The 21,289-nt window shown below is 35.6% G+C and overlaps 4 protein-coding genes across 5 annotated transcripts; 2 read left to right on the top strand and 2 right to left on the bottom strand.

Annotated features, from left to right (window-relative positions):
• Nucleotides 1-479: 479 nt before the first annotated feature.
• Nucleotides 480-2,632, top strand: LOC134244741 (mucin-2-like). The gene is made up of 5 exons (XM_062726989.1): nucleotides 480-492; nucleotides 587-1,523; nucleotides 1,590-1,808; nucleotides 1,875-2,207; nucleotides 2,272-2,632. The coding sequence occupies exons 1-5, from the start codon at nucleotides 480-482 to the stop codon at nucleotides 2,630-2,632; spliced, it is 1,863 nt and encodes a 620-aa protein (XP_062582973.1).
• A 1,482-nt stretch (nucleotides 2,633-4,114) lies between these two features.
• On the bottom strand, nucleotides 4,115-12,837 carry LOC134244743 (uncharacterized). 2 transcript variants are annotated; one of them, XR_009987280.1, is made up of 5 exons: nucleotides 10,180-10,217; nucleotides 9,768-9,854; nucleotides 7,950-8,092; nucleotides 6,731-6,827; nucleotides 4,115-4,788 (listed from the first exon to the last, which is right to left on the bottom strand). XR_009987280.1 is itself a non-coding variant. In XM_062726991.1 (5 exons), exons 1-5 carry the CDS (start codon nucleotides 12,722-12,724, stop codon nucleotides 4,754-4,756), a joined length of 453 nt encoding a protein of 150 aa, XP_062582975.1. In that variant the 5' UTR covers nucleotides 12,725-12,837; the 3' UTR covers nucleotides 4,115-4,753. The 2 variants fall into 2 exon arrangements, 1 of the variants encoding a protein (XP_062582975.1); XM_062726991.1 differs by lacking the exon at nucleotides 10,180-10,217 and adding an exon at nucleotides 12,634-12,837.
• A 243-nt stretch (nucleotides 12,838-13,080) lies between these two features.
• On the top strand, nucleotides 13,081-15,044 carry LOC134244739 (P2X purinoceptor 7-like). Its single transcript, XM_062726988.1, has 4 exons — nucleotides 13,081-13,089; nucleotides 13,740-13,985; nucleotides 14,206-14,439; nucleotides 14,669-15,044. Exons 1-4 carry the CDS (start codon nucleotides 13,081-13,083, stop codon nucleotides 14,930-14,932), a joined length of 753 nt encoding a protein of 250 aa, XP_062582972.1. The 3' UTR covers nucleotides 14,933-15,044.
• A 1,770-nt stretch (nucleotides 15,045-16,814) lies between these two features.
• On the bottom strand, nucleotides 16,815-18,073 carry LOC134244742 (uncharacterized). Its single transcript, XM_062726990.1, has 4 exons — nucleotides 17,893-18,073; nucleotides 17,686-17,762; nucleotides 17,466-17,570; nucleotides 16,815-17,326 (listed from the first exon to the last, which is right to left on the bottom strand). Exons 1-4 carry the CDS (start codon nucleotides 18,071-18,073, stop codon nucleotides 17,105-17,107), a joined length of 585 nt encoding a protein of 194 aa, XP_062582974.1. The 3' UTR covers nucleotides 16,815-17,104.
• Between the last annotated feature and the right edge of the window lie 3,216 nt (nucleotides 18,074-21,289).

Genomic DNA, 21,289 nt, shown 5'->3' with positions numbered 1-21,289 from the left:
ACTATTCTATGTATCTTAGCATAGTCTACTTGTGTGCCAAGTTATATTGAAATCAGACAAAAACTGTAGAAGGAGTAGCATTTTAAAGAAATTTCATAGAAAATTCTATTTTTAGTAACCATGGCAACACCGTTTATCGAAATTAAAAACCGATGCACTATTCTATGTATCTTTGTGTAGTCTACTTGTGTGCCAAGTTATATTAAAATCAGACCAAAACTGTAGGAGGAGTAGCGTTTTGAAGGAATTTCACAGAAAATTTTATTTTTAGTAACCATGGCAACACCGTTTATCGAAATTAAAAACCGATGCACTATTCTATGTATCTTAGTGTAGTGTAGGACGAGTAGCGTTTTGAAAAATTGTTTACAGACAGACGGACAGACAGACAGACGGACGTACGCCGGACGAATTACTATCGCATAAGCTCTTCTGGTCTCTGACCAGTAGAGCTAAAAATCAACGAAAAAGCGTCAAAAATGGATACAAGTCGTACAGTTTTTTTTGTATACAAATGCGTGTTGTACAGTTATGATATTGATATACAATTGAACTTGATATATGACTGTTCTCGTCTTTTTTTCAGCAAACACAGATTTCGCAACCAAAGGATCTCCCGCCCCCACAACGGGTCCAACGACAGATAAAGCTATAGATGTCAGCACAGGGTATTACAGCTCCACAGCGGGTCCAACGACAGATATAGCTATAGATGTCAGCACAGGGTATTACAGCTCCACAGCGGGTCCAACGACAGATATAGCTATAGATGTCAGCACAGGGTATTACAGCTCCACAGCGAGTCCAACGACAGATATAGCTATAGATGTCAGCACAGGGTATTACAGCTCCACAGCGGGTCCAACGACAGATATAGCTATAGATGTCAGCACAGGGTATTACAGCTCCACAGCGAGTCCAACGACAGATATAGCTATAGATGTCAGCACAGGGTATTACAGCTCCACAGCGGGTCCAACGACAGATAAAGCTATAGATGTCAGCACAGGGTATTACAGCTCCACAGCGAGTCCAACGACAGATATAGCTATAGATGTCAGCACAGGGTATTACAGCTCCACAGCGAGTCCAACGACAGATATAGCTATAGATGTCAGCACAGGGTATTACAGCTCCACAGAGGGTCCAACGACAGATATAGCTATAGATGTCAGCACAGGGTATTACAGCTCCACAGCGAGTCCAACGACAGATATAGCTATAGATGTCAGCACAGGGTATTACAGCTCCACAGCGAGTCCAACGACAGATATAGCTATAGATGTCAGCACAGGGTATTACAGCTCCACAGCGGGTCCAACGACAGATATAGCTATAGATGTCAGCACAGGGTATTACAGCTCCACAGCGAGTCCAACGACAGATATAGCTATAGATGTCAGCACAGGGTATTACAGCTCCACAGCGGGTCCAACGACAGATATAGCTATAGATGTCAGCACAGGGTATTACAGCTCCACAGCGGGTCCAACGACAGATATAGCTATAGATGTCAGCACAGGGTATTAAAGCTCCACAGCGAGTCCAACGACAGATATAGCTATAGATGTCAGCACAGGGTATTACAGCTCCACAGCGGGTCCAACGACAGATATAGCTATAGATGTCAGCACAGGGTATTACAGCTCCACAGCGGGTCCAACGACAGATAAAGCTATAGATGTCAGCACAGGGTATTACAGCTCCACAGCGGGTCCAACGACAGATATAGCTATAGATGTCAGCACAGGGTATTACAGCTCCACAGCGGGTCCAACGACAGATATAGCTATAGATGTCAGCACAGGGTATTAAAGCTCCACAGCGAGTCCAACGACAGATATAGCTATAGATGTCAGCACAGGGTATTACAGCTCCACAGCGGGTCCAACGACAGATATAGCTATAGATGTCAGCACAGGGTATTACAGCTCCACAGCGGGTCCAACGACAGATAAAGCTATAGATGTCAGCACAGGGTATTACAGCTCCACAGCGGGTCCAACGACAGATATAGCTATAGATGTCAGCACAGGGTATTACAGCTCCACAGCGGGTCCAACGACAGATATAGCTATAGATGTCAGCACAGGGTATTACAGCTCCACAGCGGGTCCAACGACAGATATAGCTATAGATGTCAGCACAGGGTATTACAGCTCCACAGCGGGTCCAACGACAGATATAGCTATAGATGTCAGCACAGGGTATTACAGCTCCACAGCGGGTCCAACGACAGATATAGCTATAGATGTCAGCACAGGATTACAGCTCCACAGCGGGTCCAACGACAGATAAAGCTATAGATGTCAGCACAGGGTATTACAGCTCCACAGCGAGTCCAACGACAGATATAGCTATAGATGTCAGCACAGGGTATTACAGCTCCACAGCGGGTCCAACGACAGATATAGCTATAGATGTCAGCACAGGGTATTACAGCTCCACAGCGAGTCCAACGACAGATATAGCTATAGATGTCAGCACAGGGTATTACAGCTCCACAGCGGGTCCAACGACAGATATAGCTATAGATGTCAGCACAGGGTATTACAGCTCGAAAGAGGATCCAACGACTTATATTGCCGGAGATGTCAGCACAGTCACAAAGGTCCCCGATGGTGAGAAATAATTAACCAAAAGTCTCTGTCGAGACTGTAGTTCTACTGGTTTGTACTTATTAAAAACCATTTCACTATTTTATGTATCTTTGTGTAGTCTACTTGTGTGACAACTTATTTCGAAATCAAACTAAAAGTGTAGAAGGAGTAGCGTTTTAAAGGAATTTCACAGATAATTATATTTTTAGTAACCATGGTAACACCGTTCATTGAAATCAAAAACCGATGCACTATTCTATGTATCTTAGCATAGTCTACTTGTGTGCCAAGTTATATTGAAATCAGACCAAAATTGAGGAAGAAGTAGCATTTTTAAAGGAATTTCACAGAAAATTCTATTTTAGTAACCATGGCAACACCGTTCATTGAAATCAAAAACTGATGCACTTTTCTATGTATCTTAGTGCAGTCTACTTGTGTGCCAAGTTATCCTGAAATCAGACCAAAAATGTAGAAGGAGTAGCGTTTTAAAGGAATTTCACAGAAAATTCTATTTTTAGTAACCATGGCAAGACCATTCATTGAAATCAAAAACCGATGCACTATTCTATGTATCCTAGTGTAGTCTACTTCTGTGCCAAGTTATATTGAAATCAGACCAAAACTGCAGAAGGAGTAGCATTTTGAAGGAATTTCATAGAAAATTCTATTTTAATAACCATTGCAACACCATTCATCGAAATCAAAAACCGATGCAATATTCTATGTATCTTAGTGTAGTCTACTTGTGTGCCGAGTTATATTGAAATCAGACCAAAACTGTAGAAGGAGTAGCATTTTGAAAAATTGTTTACAGACAGACGGACAGACAGACAGACAGACGGACGGACGCCGGACGCATTACTATCGCATAAGCTCTTCTGGTCTCTGACCAGTAGAGCTAAAAACGTACATTGTTGTTTTAGCTCTACTGGTCAGAGACCAGAAGAGCTTATGCGACAGTAATGCGTCCGCAATGCTACTCCTCCTACAGTTTTGGTCTAATTTCTGGTCTCTGACCAGTAGAGCTAAGATGCTAATTACGCTGTGCCAAGAATGCCACACCTTACTGAAATTAAAAGCTTACCTGAAAACTGTTCTAACCCAAAATCCTAGAGTACACACTTCCCATTATTAAAAAAAAGATAAATAGTGACAAGATTTCCAAATGCAACTTTTAATAGATAATAGTGGGGAATAGGTTATATATCTTTAATATTCAAACTTGAATCATATTATATCCGTTTTTAATTTGGAATAATTCCTTTTCAGTGGCTGCGCTGTGCAAAGTGATTTTGAAATAAAACCAAAACTGTAAAAGGATAAGCGTTTCAAAAGAATTTCACAGAAAATTTTATTTTTAGTAACAATGGCAACATCGTTCATTGAAATTAAAAAATGATGCACTATTCTATGTATCTTAGCATAGTCTACTTGTGTGCCAAGTTATATTGAAATCAGACAAAAACTGTAGAAGGAGTAGCATTTTAAAGAAATTTCATAGAAAATTCTATTTTTACACAGGCAAAAGTGGCTCGCATGAACTTCATATGAAATTCGCATGAATATCGTGCGAATTCTTCGCATGAAAAGGAGACGAAAAGGACCACACATGATATTCGCATGAAAATATCATGCGATTTTGACATGAAATTCGCACGAATATCATGCGAATAAAAATTCGCACGAAATTCATATGAATATTTTTGCTGCTTTCTTTACAGATTTTCATATGAATTTCATGCGAATTTCATGTAAATATCATGATATATTCATATCAAATCCATGTGATGTAATTTATATATTTTTCCTAGTATATTGGACTTTCAATTCTTTTAATCCATTTGATGAAAAGTATTAGGAAATTCTAATACTTAGATCTGTATATGAATTTGTACAACTAATCATCAACGTTTCACTGTTACTGTATTCAAAAAAATGCAATAAGTACAATCTCAAAATCTGATCCAGCAAATGACTTAATGAGCTTTATCTAAATCTTAATTTGAAACTGCTTAATTTTAACACATGCAGATTTTGAGGAAGCACCACTATGATTATCCAAGTTATTCTTTTGATGAACAAACAACTGGACACATTCTGTTTCTTAATCTTCTTTATTGAATGCTTCAATTCTTTTTAACATTCTCTGCTCAAGGGCCACCCATCTGTCTGGAGATTGTTTCATCTGCAAGAGAAAACAAGAGGCCCATGGGCCACATCGCTCACCTGAGAAGCTTTGACCATTCTGTTCTTTACCAGATTTCCCCCTTGTAATACAATATGTATCCCCACACTACCACACTGATCATAATTAAGACATTTTGAAATCAACTACCCCAGGATCCTTCCATGTGCAAATAAGTTTCAGCTTTTCTGGCCCAGTGGTTCTTGAGAAGAAGATTTTCAAAGATTTTTCCTATATATTTTTATGTAAAACTTTCATCCCCCCATTGTGGCTCCACCCTTCCCCTGGGGGTCATGATTTGAACAATTCAAAATCTACATTACCCAAGAATGCTTCCACATAAGTTTCAACTTTTCTGGCCTATTGGTTCTTGAGAAGAAGATTTTCAAAGATTTTTCCTATATATTTCTATGTAAAAATTTGATTCCCCATTGTGGCCCCGCCCTTCCCCTGGGGGTCATGATTTTAACAATTTAATATCTACACTACCCAAGGATGCTTCCATATAAGTTTCAGCTTTCCTGGCCCGGTAGTTCTTGAGAAGAAGATTTTCAAAGATTTTTCCTATATATTTCTATGTAAAACTTTGATTCCCCATTGTGGCCCCGCTCTTTCCCCGGGGGTCATGATTTGAACAATTTAGAATCTACACTACCTAATAATGCTTCCACATAAGTTTCAACTTTTCTGGCCCAGTGGTTCTTGAGAAGAAGATTTTCAAAGATTTTTCCTATATATTTCTATGTAAAACTTTGATACCCCATTGTGGCCCCACCCTTCCCCCGGGGGTCATGATTTTTACAATTTAGAATCTACACTATCCCAGGATGCTTCCACATAAGTTCCAGCTTTTCTGGCCCAGTAGTTCTTGATAAGAAGATTTTCAAAGATTTTTCCTATATATTTCTATGTAAAAATTTGATTCCCCATTGTGGCCCCGCCCTTCCCCCGGGGGTCATGATTTTAACAGTTTAATATCTACACTACCCTTGGATGCTTTCACATAAGTTTCAGCTTTTCTGGCTCAGTAGTTCTTGAGAAGAAGATTTTCAAAGATTTTTCCTATATATTTCTATGTAAAACTTTGATTCCCCATTGTGGCCCCGCCCTTCCCCCGGGGGTCATGATTTTTACAATTTAAAATCAACACTACCTTAGGATGCTTCCATAAAAGTTTTAGCTTTTCAGACCCATTATGGTTCTTGAGAAGACTTTTTAATGGCCCCACCCTTTTTTTGTCTTTTCTTGATTATCTCCCCTTGCGAGGGGACATGTCCCTTCATTTTAACAATTTAAATTTCCCTTCACCCAAGGATGCTTTGTACCAAGTTTGGTCAAAATTGGCCCAGTGGTTCTTGAGAAGAAGTCGAAAATGTGAAAAGTTTACAGACGGACAGACAGACAGACAGACGGACGGACGACGGACAAAATGTGATCAGAAAAGCTCACTTGAGCCTTCGGCTCAGGTGAGCTAATAATTGTAATGAATACTGGGTACTGGTAAATGAAATACAGTCATGAATTTTACAACTGCATTTCCAAAGTCAATATTTCCCTACTTAAAAAGATAACATAAAATATGAACAAATGTAGATATAGCAATCTCATATCACCCCTAAGTTCAATTTGGTAAAAGGTTGAATTTATATTGCCTACATTGTAAATGATCTTTAAAAAATTAAAAAACATACATCATAAATTATAATGATTTCAAAATCATACATCATAAATCATAATTAAAAGCATAATTATAATGTTTCTTAAGTATAAAATTATTGACAAAAAATGAAAACAATTTGCCTGCAAATGACTTTAAACTTAAAAACAATCTTGTGTCAGGTATCAATTAAACCTTGAGATAATTTTCTCTGTTTCATTGACCTATATCTGATGATGCAATTTGTATCTGTTGCAAGGGAATTTAAAAGCAAAATTTACCTACCATTGCATCTATGTTCCTTCTGAACACATGCCAGAAATCTGTGGCTGTGGTAGCTGGATTTTTTCCTGAACAATTTGAGTCCATCAGCGAAAGATCTCTGTAAAGCAAAGAACAGAAATAAATCTAAAAATATTATTAAGACTAGTCATGAATTTTATATCTTCAAAGTTCAACTTTTTAAAGGAATATGTTTGAATCTGTTTTACTATTTAAACCGTCATGGAAATATTATGCACTAATTTTGCCTCTGTTATCAAAGATTGTTGGGTTTATATTGTTTTTGTACTGTTATGTCCATCTTTCTGTCTTAATATTTAACCTTTAAACACATTACTTATGAGTGGGTGGGGCTATGGCTTCATATTCAACAGGTGTATTTCATGTAACAAGAACTTTATCGGGGTACTATAAAATTTGACCTCTTGACCTTGATATTAGGGTTTGATCAACTTTTACAAAAAATATCCCTAAACTTTAACCTAGGCTTATAATTTTGAACAGTTAGTGCTATCAATCTGATACTTCACATTATTTTGTAATCATTGTGACAAGACCATTCAATAAGTTTTTTTTACCTTAAAATTGGTCTTGACCTAAGAGTTTGACCCACTTTCAAAAAATATAATCTAGGCCACAACTTTTTAACAGTTAATACTAAAATTCTCATATTTCACAGGTTAAATTATTCCTTATGACAAAACCTTCCTTCAGATGCTAACAATTTGACCTTTTGACCTTGACCTTTAAGTTTGCCTTGCATTTCAGTCCTCGCTTTAAGATGTCATATAGGCATATATAAAGGCGTAAACATAGGATAAAATAATATATGTATGCATAAGTTTATTTGCTGAGTACCTAGGAGCAGAAAAAGATGACTGTCAAAGAATTACTGCATTTTTTATATGTCTTCTATAACATCAAAACCTATTATTGGGTACCCAGGGGCAAAGTAATGTACAATTTTGGAAATGGAACTCTTTAATACTCCTTATAAGTATATACTTTAAATGTACTTAGTTTGTTTGCATTCTATCAAGAAGCACTTTTACCATGCAAAATTTGGTTGATAATGGTTCAGTCAGTAATGGATAATTTGTAACTGATGGGACACACAACAACTGATGAAAAGAGAAGCAATAGGTCTAAAAACAAATAACAATAAATTGACACTTGCATCCCTCAAGTGTCCATATTAATGAAATTAAATTTCAATCCTTACCAATGCATAAGAGTCACCTTGAAGTTGGTCTTCTGAATCGGTCATTCGGATGGTGATAACCAGAAATTGCCGAGAAGTCAGGTATACCCCTGCAGTCGAGCCTTTATTGGCATTTACTCCACATTCTTCTCTTGTGTCACTAGCTGAAATGTATCATATTATTGAGAATCTCACAAATTTAAGAATTTTTTATAAGCTGGTATTTTTACAATTGTACTTTTTTTTTATAAAATGCATTTAAATTTTCGATCAACAATGCATGAAATCAAAATGAAAAATTTTACGACAAATTTTGACCAAAAACAGGATATGTTTGTGAAACACTGATGCCCCCGTATGACAACATAGCAAAGATTAAACTTTTCTTAAATGCAAATTTAATTAATAGGTACCAAAAGTAGGATATTCTCACTGGCAAGCAATTGTGAAATTTGAAAGCAGGCCATTATTAAAGTTTTTTTTCAATAAGTACAAAAATCTCCAAGGTCAAGTCCTAAAGGCTAAGTTACTAATTGGTATCCAATGAAAGGTCTTGCCACATAGAATTACTTATGTAGAGTATGGAAGCCCTAGCCCTAACCTTTCAGAAGTTATGGCCAAGGTTAATTTTCTTTTAAAAGTAGGTCAAACTCCATGGTCAAGGTCAAAGGGTCAAAGTTCTTGTTATCAAATAAAAGGTCTTGTCACAAGAATTAAATATGTAAAATATGAAAGCACTAGCCCTAACCCTTTGAAAGTTATGGTCAAGGCTTGTTTTTTAAAGTAGGTCAAACTCAAAGGTCAAGGTCAAAGGGTCAAAGTGCTTGGTATCCAATGAAGGGTCTTCTCACAAGGATTACATATGTGAAGTATGAAAACCGTATCCCTTACCGTTCAAAAGTTATGGCCAAGGTTCAAGTTTTGCACAGGTACAGAAATCTACAAGGTCAAGGTCAAAGGGTCAAGGTTGTTGGTAACCAGTGAAAGGTCTTTCAATAAAAAATACACTTGTGAAGTATAAATGTCCTGGTGTCTACTGTTCAAAAGATATGGCCAAAGTAAAAGTGTAAAATTATCATGTAAAAGTGAGTCAAACTCCAAGGTCAAGAGGTCAAATTTGGTAGTACCCAAAGAAAGGTCTTGTCACAAGGAATACACATGTGAAATATGAAAGTCATGGCTCCAATAAATCAAAAGTTATGGGCAAGGTTAAAGTTTTTGAGGACAAACAGACAGACAGAGAGACAGCAGACAGACGGACACGACAAAAACTATAAACTGTACCCCAACACTTTGTTTACGGGGGCATAAAAAGGGCTAACTTAAGCTTCTGGCTTAGGTGAGAAAAATTCATTGAAATATTCCCAGCTTAGTCATAATTGGTCACGAGATTAAATTCCATAAAGCCCGAAGGGTTTCTATGTAAAACTTTGATTGGCCATTGTGGACCCGCCCTTCCCCTGGGGGTCATGATTTGAATAAACTTGAATCTACACTACCTGAGGATGCTTCTCTGTAAGATTAATCTTTCCTGGCACAGTGGTTCTTGAGAAGAAGATTTTTAAATCATACCATCAAATTTTCATTATTTCTGAATTATCTCCCCTTTGATATGGCATGGCCCTTCATTTGAACTAACTTGAATCCCCTTCACCTAAAGATACTTTGTGCCAAGTGTGGTTGAATTTGGCCCACTGGTTCTTGAGAAGAAGTCGAAAATGTGAAAAGTTAATGACAACAACAACGACGACAGACAGACAATGGACAAACTTTGATCAGAAAAGCTCACTTGAGCCTTCGGCTCAGGTGAGCTAACAAAAAATATTATAAAATACTTACATGTACTTTTGACAAATTGGGAAAATTTAGGAGTTAGGACTACTCTGGTACTTGAAATCTGATCCTTGTGATAACAAGTAACTGTGCCTATACAGAGAAACTAAAAAATGTCAGGTACTCACTACTGTAGGTTCAATAACATTTAGTTCATTATCTCTTTTTCACTTTATTTAAATTAAAAACATGTATTCTATAAATTAACGAAGATTATATACATGTATTTACATTAAAGAAATGCAAGATAAGCAAATATAAGCTGAATGGTTAAGGTTTTGCTACATATATACATGTAATAACAAAATTGTTATACACGTAATAACAAAATTGTTATTGATTGTTATACACGTAATAACAAACAATGTATACCAAAGGCTCTGCAAAAAATATTTCTCTCTTAGATTTTTTTTCTTACCTGCTTACATGTATCATATTTATAATCTTTGAGAAGCTCCCAAGTGAAATTTTTTTCAAACAAATAACTCACAAATTGCCTACAAATTACTTTAAAATCACTTATAAGTGATTTGTTTCAGTGATTTGTAAGCAATTCATTTAACAAATCATGCTTAAATCACTTTCTACTAAAATGATGACTATGATTTGCTTACAATTTGTTATAAAAGGGTGATTTGCTTGTGATTTCTTTCCCATTTCAGACAATTTCTGAGTGATTTGTTAAACTTAGGAAATTGTTACAGTGATTTCTTCATGATTTGTTGAACTTAGCCATTCTTCAAGGTGATTTGAACATGATTTCTGGAACTTAGTCTTTCTTCAGAGTGATTTGAAGATGATTTGTTAACTTAGTCTTTCTTCAAAGTGATTTGTAAATGATTTGTTGATCTCATGGCCCTTCTTCAGAGTGATTTGAGAATGATATACTTCGTAACTTCCGCCTGGCTTGCTGATTGGTCAGTATTAGAATCTCTACCGCCAAGTTTCATTAATCAGATTTGAATTGAAATGAAAAGAGCTACATTGTGCTTTTCTAGATTCATACCTCTCTTCTTTTGTTGAAACTGATGTTTTTTCAATTAAATCATGCAGAATATATTTTAAGGTATGTATAACTGTATTATGCTATCATTTCCTCTTGAGATTCAGTTAATATACCCTATGTTCACATGCAATTTATTGTTCTTCTACCAACAACAAAGTCGGTGGCAATCAATGTTTTAAACAAAATCTAGTATGGTAAGCTTTAAGCTTCAGAAAAGTACTGGCTTTTTCAAAGCGTCTAGACAAATATGTATTTCAGATAAGAAAACATTTACCATGCAATTAACTTCTAAAAGTCAACAATTAATGCTTATATCATATTCTGAATTTGGAGCCAAGTACATGTGTATATATCTAAAATACATGATGCCATCTTAATGAGGACACATCCTAGTAAAAGTTTATATTTCAAAATACACTTTCCAAAAGTTTTTTGTTCATATACAACAAATACCGGTATGCATGCATGTGTGTTTCAAATATTTGAGGGATGGTTACATGAGGATCCTACACACAAGTGTGTAACCACCTGGAGTGATTTGAAAGTGATTTGTTAAACTGAAGTGATTTGTTTGCGATTTATTTGAAATGATTTGTTTGCAATTTATTTCGAGTGATTTGGTTGCGATTTGTTCAACAGAAGTGATTTCTACACGATTTACTCTCAGTGATTTCGTTGTGATTTCAGGGTGATTTGCTTACAATTTGTTTTGAGTGATTTGTTAGCTCATTTGCATGGGAATTTGCATCACTTACAAATCATCTTCAAATCACTGATTCATAAATGATTTCTTAGAGTGATTTGTTTGAGGATTTTTTTTCACTTGGGCTATCAGTGTGGTAAAATGAAGTGCCGTGCATAGATCTGCTTATAACCAGCAAATTATACCTGTGAGTATAGAATACAACATTTAATAAATATTTTCGAATTAATAAATATTTTGTAAATATATGTACAGTACGACTCATTTTAGGGAAGTGACTAGGACTTTCTGTCTTGCATGCCAGATGTAAGTAAGCCTCTTTATATCTGCATACATTTTGGAATGCACATGCACAGGTACTTGTGGACAGGACAGTGGGGTATTTTTTTTGTTGTTGAGGGGTGGAAGGATTTTTTCAAAGGGGGGGGGGTATTATAATGTACATTTTACACCTGCATGTAGTTAAATAACTCAATAAGATACTGGGTGGGGTATGGTTTTTAAAGGAGGAGGTTGATATAAAACTAGGAAAAAAATATTTGTATGGATTACCTGAAAAGTTTTTGAAAAAGAAAGGAAAATATTGATCTCAGAACCTGAGAATCCTATCCTACAACATTAGCTTTTCACTGAATATTTTCTATGGTAAAAACACAAACAAACAAAAATTTGGAACTTAATTCTTCTTATAATTCCCTCTTTTTTTTTTTTTTTTTTTTTTTTTTTTTTTTGCAAATCCAAAAGGGAGGGTTGCAATTTACCACCGTAATTAGAATTAACTTAAGCCCTCACCGGGTACGTAGGACATTAATTTTTATCATTTTAACGATAGAACATCAACATTCTATCTACACCCCCCCCCAAATGCTACGTGTGTTATTTGATTGCTGCAGTTTAATTTTATATACTAGATCCCAATGCAATAGGAATTAAAAACACATTAAAACATTAGGCCTATCAATAGGCCAATAATATTGTAAGAAAAGCAGAGAACCTGTACTAGGCCCATCTTTCATTTTCAACACATAACGTTATGCGTTACCATAGATAATGTTAGATCCACTTGAATCTCATATCTGTTATTAAGCTGTCAACAAATATTCCCAAATAAAGTTATTACATCCGTCTGATATAAAAAGAAGATGAGAATCTTACAAACTTACAGAAAATATGGAGTTGAAAACATTCTGCTCTTTCTTTCTTTCTGCCTTCTAAGTCGCATGATGACGTAATTTGTGACGTACGGCATTCCATAAAAGAACTAGCTTTGGTTCCATAAAGTAAATTTATATCACTTAGTCATCTGCGTTCGTCTTTGAAGTGGAGATGCATTTTTAAGATAAAAATTTGAACGACTAATATTACAAAGATTAAAGATGCATACGTACCGCCTTAGCATATTTCATAGTGTTTAATTTACTGTGATAAATTAGCCTGTAATTATCTAATAAGATCATATAACAAATATATTTTATTGTTTCAAGCCAGAAACGACGTCAAGATCTCCCTAAAAAAAACTACCAGTTAATTCTCGCCAATCTTCGGAAAGTAAAATTTGCATATGCTCGTAATGCGCGCGCATCGTTTCACGTCACCGCAGCGGAAGGAAAATGTCGTCGGTAAGTTGTTACAACATTTTAGCAATATTTTTCTTATATTGTGAGTTACTTATGTGGTTTCGTTTCATGGTTATGAACTTAAAGCCTTTTAATAGGTTGATATATAGATAGAATATACAATTGGCAACGGGACATCCATTTGTTATCTCTGGCGTGCACGTGGAACTTGCACGCTTCTATGTTTTCATTTTTTGTCAGTGACATTTTAGCGCGAAAATGTTTTTGTCGTGCATGCACATAATTTGAGATCTCTTGGAAAAGATCAGTTTATTTCAAAACATTCATATTACAAATAAATACCTCAACCCAGCTTTTGTGCATCATTCAACGGGTGGTCGCTTCTTTTGTTCACTTACGTAAGACCTTTCCACCATGTCTCCACCCTAGCTTTGTGTATAAAGCATTTTGCCCCTGGATCGAAAGATCCTTTGGGCGCATTGATTTTGTCCCGTCTATTGTCAACTTAAATTAACATAGCTCATAAGTGTTGCACGGTCAAAAGTAAGTGTATAACATTTCAGTCTATTTCCCACTGCAGAATATTGTGTTACCGTCGGGGGTTGATGTATTTATTTCACAAACACATCTTTTTTTTTTTTTTTTTTTTAAAGAATGGTGTACCAAATTTGTTTTTCTTGAATTACTTACAGGAGAGTTCAATTACAAGCAGAGCAGAAGAGAGTAGTGATGATGAGAATGTGAGAGTGAGAACCGAAGAGACAGGAAGAGGTCGAGGCAGAGGAAGAAGGAGGGGTGTTCGGGGAGGAGTCAGAGGTGTGAGAGGAACCCGGGGTTCAGGCAGAGGTAGAGGCAGGTCAAGAGGAAGTCGGACACAAGGGCCAACACGTGATGTCCTTGCATTGGAGGAAGTGAATAGGAGAACAGATGTTTTACAAGTAAATATCAAATTTTTTAAATAAAATTTCAGCCAGTTATGTCATGTCAATATTGGAATCTTAGTCTTCATGTGTTCATTATGGTAAATTAGCTATTAAACTTCTTAAATCAGCTTTAAATTATTAACAATTTTTACATTGGCAGTTGCTACTAATTTTCAGTTCTATGATTTGATTTTTGAATTTTCTGCCAAATTTTTAAACAAAATTTTTATTTCAGGAAGAGATTTCCCAAATGGAATCCGAGGAATTAAAACAACTTTGTCTGAAGATGGCTGAAAAGCATCCCAGCCTGGTGCACGATATCCTCAGACCAGCGCCACAACAAGGAGGATACCATCCTCAGCCTGGAGGTGCTTCTCCTGACTGGTGTGTTTGTGGGAAGTGCCGGGAAATGCCCACAAACACTGAAAAAGTGTGCTGCAGGAAGGAGAGATGCGTTACACTTTTGCCAGTAAGTTTTGCACTTTTTTTCTTTTACAGACCATTAATTAAGATTTAAAGAAAAAAATCTGTTACTAATGGATTAATGTTTTATAGTTCAAATTCAATGATAATAAACAATTAATTTATACTTCATACTTCTTTTCCATTTTTCATATGAAAACCACACTGCAATGTTTATCGATTTTCAGGAAATATATAATTTTCATGACTCATTCAATAATTTCTTCTTTTTTAAGGACTTTGCTGTACTTATTCTTGATGAGGCTGTTTTGGCACTCGGGAGGATTTATAGAAGAGACGTGTTGGTTTTTGATGACGATGCGGACTGGAACAAAGCCAACAGACATCAAGGATATAGGCAGTATGTCTTGTGGACGCATGGACGGTTAGGGGCTGGAGACAGGAGAGTCATACCTTCCTGCTGTGTGTGGCAGATAAGGGACAAATATCCTGATCCCTTTGGCCAGTATACAGGATTTGTCCCTGGCCGATTAGGCTAATTATGTAAATTTGTTGTGGCTTTAAATTTTCAATCAGTGTATTCAAGCAGTATGTACATACATGTATATAATTACCATGCCCCGAGAAGATAAACTGTGTGGCTGTGTGATATCGATGAAAAAAAATTATTATTACACTGTTTTCATTTCATTTGTACATGTATAATAAAGTTTCCATGTAAAATAAAGAGTTTGTAAATGGGTGATTTATTATATGAGTGGGCGGAGGTAGGGTCAAGACAAGGGGTCAAACAATTCAGTAAATTTCAAAGTTTATAATTTTTAGACAGTAAACACTGAGGCCATTCCAAGTTATTTTTCCTTTGAACAGCATACACCCTTAATAGGAAAACTTTCACACATTTTTAGAACAAATATAGAATTTCCCATTATCATTTGAGAATTCTTCTATCGAGGATTTGTCTGCTGATGTCCCACAAAAAAACCCCCAAAAAACAAAACAAAAATGAGAAAACAAAAAAACTAGGAATATTGCCCAATACATAATGTATACTGGATAACAGGAGAGCCTATGAAAAGTTTGGTTAACAACTGTACAGTACTACAAAGACTCTGGGAAAGATTTTATCCTTTTTAATCCCACATGGAAATTTGAATCAATTTCTGAAGAATTGGTAAATAAAAATATTGGTGAATAAATAGCTGGATGACTTTTGTTGACTGAATGGTTATGATTCATGTCAGTTTTTGTTCCTAGGCAGCACAAGAAACTAATATCATTGAATATGATGGGACAGGCAAATTTTAAGCTCATTTCTTATAAAACTTCACATACAGTAATGATGTACTTTAAAACTCATAAAAACACACTGAAATTAGGTAGGAAAGCAAAAGTATTTATTATATACTTTCATTTAATTTTTTGGAAGTGAAATCATCACATCTGCTTATACCACTCATTACATGTAATTCTTGACAACTTTCTAAACTCTTTTGAACAATTAATCAGCTCAAATTTGGTCAGGCCAATTATTATTTACAAAGTGAATTCCAAAACAAAAATGTTTGGACATTTTGGCACAATTTAACTGACAAGATTCAGTCTGCTAACATCAATCATTACATGTACTTCTTGACAACTATCTATTAGTAAACACATGTACATAAGTCTTTGAACATTTAATCAGTTTGAATTTGGTTAGGCCAATTATTATTTACAATTTGAATTCCAAAATAAAAATGTTTAGTAATACATGTATTGGCACAATTTAACTGACAAGATTCAGTCTGACATAGACAATCAAACAAGAAAATATGATACACAGCTGTTAATTTTAAGCAGCAAAAGTCATTGCTCATATCAAGAGCAAGTCAATCTGCAAATCTTGACTTCTGCTGACTGACAAGTTCCGCAGTCGGGGGTGGTTCCTCGGCAGCCAAATGCTTTGCAATGACACGTGGGTCATCAGGAGCCAATGCAGTCATCTTCATTCCTACTCTGTCATGGATCCGCATGATCAGGGCATTTGAGAGCAGGGAGTGAATGTAATCATACTGCTTCCTTGTCTTGACTGCATGGACCGTCCATCTTCCACTTTTCTTATTGAACACTCTGTGATACCTAGACAAAAAAAGTCATTTGATGTTTGTGAGTATGTTTGAAATGTTTCATGTGTACGTTTCTCTAAAGATACAGATTTCATAAGACTTGAAACTTTGAGTGATGTGATATTGGCATTAGAAATCTGTTTTCTAAGAAGAGAAATTTTCAAAGGGAAGTACAGAATACATTATTGATGGCAAACTATGTTCAATTCCCACTACATGTCATTTTAAATAAAAACAGTTTTATACTCTTGATTTCTGCTCTTGTTGCATATAACTATTTTTCTGATTTTCTGATAAATGGTAGAAAAATAATGATAAAGGTAAAACACCTTATTTTCCCATCTTTGTTCTTCTGTACTGGCCTGTCCACATTCATGTTATGGTCCAGAGCTGCAAGTCTGTTTCTGGCCCTATAAACTGGTGGTGTATAAGCGAAGCGCTTTGAACAGTACATAAGAATATGCTGGTGGAATCCTTCCAAATCAGCTGTACTCCTGAAAATCATGTATGGAGTACAAACATTATCTCAGTTCTGATATTAAATCATCTAAATATCAAGTGAAAAACAATTTAAAAAAACAATCCTTTACATACAGACATACTTTACCTAAAATTCAAAAAGTACCCCACGTTATTTAGGAGTCTTTTGTCAAGCACAACAGCTGCTAAATCCTTCAGGACATTAGCATGCTGTGTAGGTGAGAGCCAGGCTTTTGTCCTTTCTTCTTCTGTTAGCTCTCCATGCATGCACTGGATCACACCTCCATGGGAAAAAATCCACTCGTGTGTGTTAGTAATGTGGTGTAACACACTTCGCCAAATACCCTATTAATTAAGAATTTGGCATAAACATCCTTTGCAATTTTACTCTCTCAGACCAATGGTACTATTCATAAAAGCAATTTAACAATGAAATGATCAAAACAATTCTTTTCCAAAAGGAAACTAGAAATGAATAACTCACTACAAATTCCTCATATGTCTTAGCTTGGCGGCATGAGAACCAAAAGTGGTTAACGATGTCCTTTGACCAGTCCAACAAGATGTTGTTCCCTTTCTTCTGTGCCACCTGAAGTATAAATATAAAGAATTTAATATTTGTGTATATCACGGATGTACAAATCATTTATATTATAAACTGTAACAAAAGCTTCCATATCTCTCTCCCAGGAAAAATCACTTACTTTCAAAATCTTGTTTCCGAGATTTTTTGCTGCATGCCATATGTCATGCGAGTGGTGTATATCTGAGTACTGTTTCTCTGCAAAATGAGTTATATCAGTAAAAAGCAATTTCCAGGAATTTGTAATCAGTTAATAGATATTATTATTATTGAAATAATAATAGTGCAGAAGATTTATTAAAAAAGAAATACTTTGTTTGCAACTTACTCATAATTGAACCAATTCCCAAATGTGCATCCGTCACAACTTCTTTCACTTGAATGTTTTCTTCCAAAAGTTCATTCAGTGCAGCTTCGAATCCTGCCTTCTCCATATTTGGGGATTTCCTGTCTGTCATCCTCTTGTCTATTGTGTGAATGGTCAGAATCTTTTTTGTTTCATTGTCCATTAAGGTGTACGAACAGTACTGCGCACTGTGCCCCGGAGAATCATTTCGACCATCTCCTGTCAACAAAAAAGTATATTCATTTGAAATAAATGTGTCATTTTTCTGAGTTGCTTATAATCTAAAACAATCATTGCATGTTTGTAAAAACAAAACCAAAATTTACATAATAGTACTACCCTACCTAAAACAACAACATCTTTGTCTCTAAACTCATCTAGCAGCTCTCTCTTGTGGTCACTCCAATAGCTGTCAATGGCAGGAATAATGTATGTGCTGCAAATCCTGTGGAACTGGTCGGCAGAAGGAAATTTCAAAGATAACATTTCAGCCCACAAAGCCATCTTCCCATAATTATTGCCAGAAGACAGGATACTGCCACAGATCAAGAAATCTCCACTGTGTAGCCTCCTGTTGAGCTGTGGCTGGGAGCACCATTGATGGCTTACATGGTTTTCATCACATACCTATAAATTGATAAAATGAACAAGCAATTTTACAAATTTGTACATTTAACTGTCACTGTTAAAATCAAGAGAGACAGTTATTTCAAGCATGTAATTACCCATTTTAAATACAGGGCTGAGCCAACAAATGATTCTACGATTTTTGTAGGCTTCTTGCAGGTCACGTCCTTGCATTGTGGCACGTTTATCTTTGTTAGCTCTTTGATCTGATTTAGGAATGCAATGCATTTTGTGGCTGTTGGTAACTCTTTGCAGGCTTCATCGTCTGAAACTTTCTGTATTCCAGGCTGGACTTCCATCTCTATGTCTGGACCCTCTAGAAAACCATCATTTCCAGGCACCTCAAAACCATACTCCACCTCCTCAAATGCAACATCTTCTGCCATTGTGTTCACATCATCTGGCCTAATAATTAACATATTCAAAAAATGAAATCATCAACAAAAACTAATATTTCTTTTAATTTTGAAACACTTTTAATGCTTTCCTTATAATGATGTTTGACAAAGGAATATATTTGTAAAATTTATTAATTATCCTGATTCAGTATAATTTTATGAAGAGCCTAATTAAACATAAGTGCTCACAATATTGCAGTGATGTCAAAACTTGGTTGATAGTCTGGATCATCATGATCTTCATCATCTTCAGCATCCACCTCTGCTTCTTGCATGGATATGTCAATTGACAAACTACAATATACCAAGACTAAGATGAAGAGGGAAGGGGGAATTAGTCAATTTAGAAAAAGAGATTTTTTTTAAAAATGCACATTTTGCTATCTTTTTTGAGATTTTTTTTCTCTCTGTGATAACTCTTTGAAAGTTGGTGGACTAAGTGTCTTTATAATTCTACAGGAATGTAAATTAGGCAGGTCAATAGGTCAGGAGCTAAGTAGGCATATATGCATGCAAATCTCCTGCACATCTGTCTCTGAGTCTGATGCTAAGGAGGCCAAATATTCATGAAAATCTTGTGCGGCTGCTGTTGTGTTTCATGTCATTGGACAAGGACTGTTGAAATTGGGATGTAAATCCTTGTGTAATTATACCCCATGCTTGAAAGTAGGAGGGTATATAGTACTTGGGATGTCTGTCCGTTTGTTACGCTTTGGGGAACCCATCTCTTATCTGCAAATCCTCTTATACCACAGAATGAAATTTTATTAAACTTTCACAGAATCTTAATTACAAATTGCCATTGTGACCTCCTATTCTACTTTTTTATTCAACTTGTATTTCAGGTTTCCCATAGGAAAACATGGACATTGCCATTATATTCTTACCTATTACATCACATATAAAGGCTTCTGAATAAAATTTGATAGGACGATTTATTCCTCTTTATACATTACGGTAAAACAATGTACAGCAAAACATGGTCATTATGGGAGGCAGGGGAGCTCATTGTTCACAGTACCTCTAGTTCAAATATATGTCTGCAATTTTAAAGTCTAAATCTACAATTTTTTTTTCACAATGAAATGGAAATATAAGGGATCATCATCTAGTTATCATATTTGCATATCAAGCGAAGCCAGTTAGTCATAAATTATCCCATGTTTCCTATCATTGTTGATGCCCTGGCATACTATACTAACTAGACGGTGATTCATTATCTCAATATTCCCCGATCACTAAATAATCATGAGATTATAAGTTTTTATATTCTTACTTAAATGGATCACACATTGATGCTGACAGCTGAACTGGTTTTCTTGATCGACGGGTTGCTTGTTTGTCCTCTTTTCTCCTATCACAAGATAAAAAAATTTTCAATCCATATCTGAATCCAAGTACAAGTATTGTAAATATCAGCTTACATTGATTTATTCATATTCATAAACCAATCTGAAATTGTGATCTTTTTTCAATATGAATAAATACCCAATTTCTTTTGTAATTCAATGATTCTTTGCACTCACTTTGTATCTTCTTGACCTGATCCATGAAGCTCTTCAACTCCCGACATAGGTTCTCTAAATTTGAATTTAACAATATTATTTTACATTTTCTTGAATAATGTGATTTATTATTCTTTCAGATCATAAATTTATAAAAAATTACAAATACTGCATACTCACATCTCAGACTCTGCAGAGATCTCTGATACGGAGGGCGTTCTCTCACTCTGTGTAATCAGTGTAGAGGAAGGCTTTATAAAAGCATACCCTGGTGTGGAAGTTTTTGTCCATGATGATGAAGTCGATACCTTAGGGCTTTGACTACCTATGACCGGAGAAGCTTGGGTGGTTGGTGTGGACTGGGGTTCTTTGAACGATGACAAGACATATGTTTCATACCTATATAATAATGGACATGTACATAATTATGTATGATAGATAAATGTTAATTATTCCAAACTAGGTCCTTTAAGTTTAAATACATGATTATTATCATGATTATAGACAACTAGTATATAAGCATATCATTTAAAATGTGACTGTTGTTTACATAATACAACATACACATCATATAATACTGTCTTGACTCTTGATAAATTTACACATGGGTCATAAGTTGATACAATTTGCTAACATATGTACTAGGTCTATATTATATGTCAGTCACTCTTTGCAAGGTTCTAACTTCATTTACAACAGCACGAGTACACATGTGCGGAGACGCACAGCCTAATGTGAAACAAAACATAGTGTGAAACAAAACATTACCAATAGAATTTGAGTTGTAACTTGTATGTAAGCCTGTAAGACATTTTCTGGAGAATTTCACAAAAAAGAAATAGTTTAATA

This window comes from Saccostrea cucullata, unplaced genomic scaffold (assembly GCF_032062105.1).
Source record: "Saccostrea cucullata isolate Sc308-1 unplaced genomic scaffold, CSIRO_AGI_Scuc_v1 ctg2381, whole genome shotgun sequence".
Taxonomy (NCBI): Eukaryota; Metazoa; Mollusca; class Bivalvia; order Ostreida; family Ostreidae; genus Saccostrea; species Saccostrea cuccullata.
Note: the sequence above shows the minus strand (reverse complement) of the source record. Positions and strands in the feature narration are given on the sequence as shown.

Bases quoted from the DNA above. Each gene is read 5' to 3' on its own strand.
- LOC134244741 (XM_062726989.1), top strand. The intron at 1,809-1,874 runs GTATTAAAGCTC...AGGGTATTACAG, and splicing joins GCTATAGATGTCAGCACAGG to CTCCACAGCGGGTCCAACGA. The intron at 2,208-2,271 runs GTATTACAGCTC...ACAGGATTACAG, and splicing joins GCTATAGATGTCAGCACAGG to CTCCACAGCGGGTCCAACGA.
- LOC134244743 (XM_062726991.1), bottom strand. From the start codon at position 12,724: ATGGAATGCCGTACGTCACAAATTACGTCATCATGCGACTTAGAAGGC. The intron at 9,855-12,633 runs GTAAGTTTGTAA...TTCTCTGTATAG, and splicing joins TTTTCAACTCCATATTTTCT to GCACAGTTACTTGTTATCAC. The intron at 6,828-7,949 runs GTAAGGATTGAA...TTTGCTTTACAG, and splicing joins AAGGTGACTCTTATGCATTG to AGATCTTTCGCTGATGGACT.
- LOC134244739 (XM_062726988.1), top strand. The intron at 13,986-14,205 runs GTAAATATCAAA...TTTTTATTTCAG, and splicing joins GGAGAACAGATGTTTTACAA to GAAGAGATTTCCCAAATGGA. The intron at 14,440-14,668 runs GTAAGTTTTGCA...TTCTTTTTTAAG, and splicing joins GATGCGTTACACTTTTGCCA to GACTTTGCTGTACTTATTCT.
- LOC134244742 (XM_062726990.1), bottom strand. From the start codon at position 18,073: ATGGACAATGAAACAAAAAAGATTCTGACCATTCACACAATAGACAAG. The intron at 17,763-17,892 runs GTAAGTTGCAAA...CTCATTTTGCAG, and splicing joins GGGAATTGGTTCAATTATGA to AGAAACAGTACTCAGATATA. The intron at 17,571-17,685 runs GTAAGTGATTTT...TTTATACTTCAG, and splicing joins TCGGAAACAAGATTTTGAAA to GTGGCACAGAAGAAAGGGAA.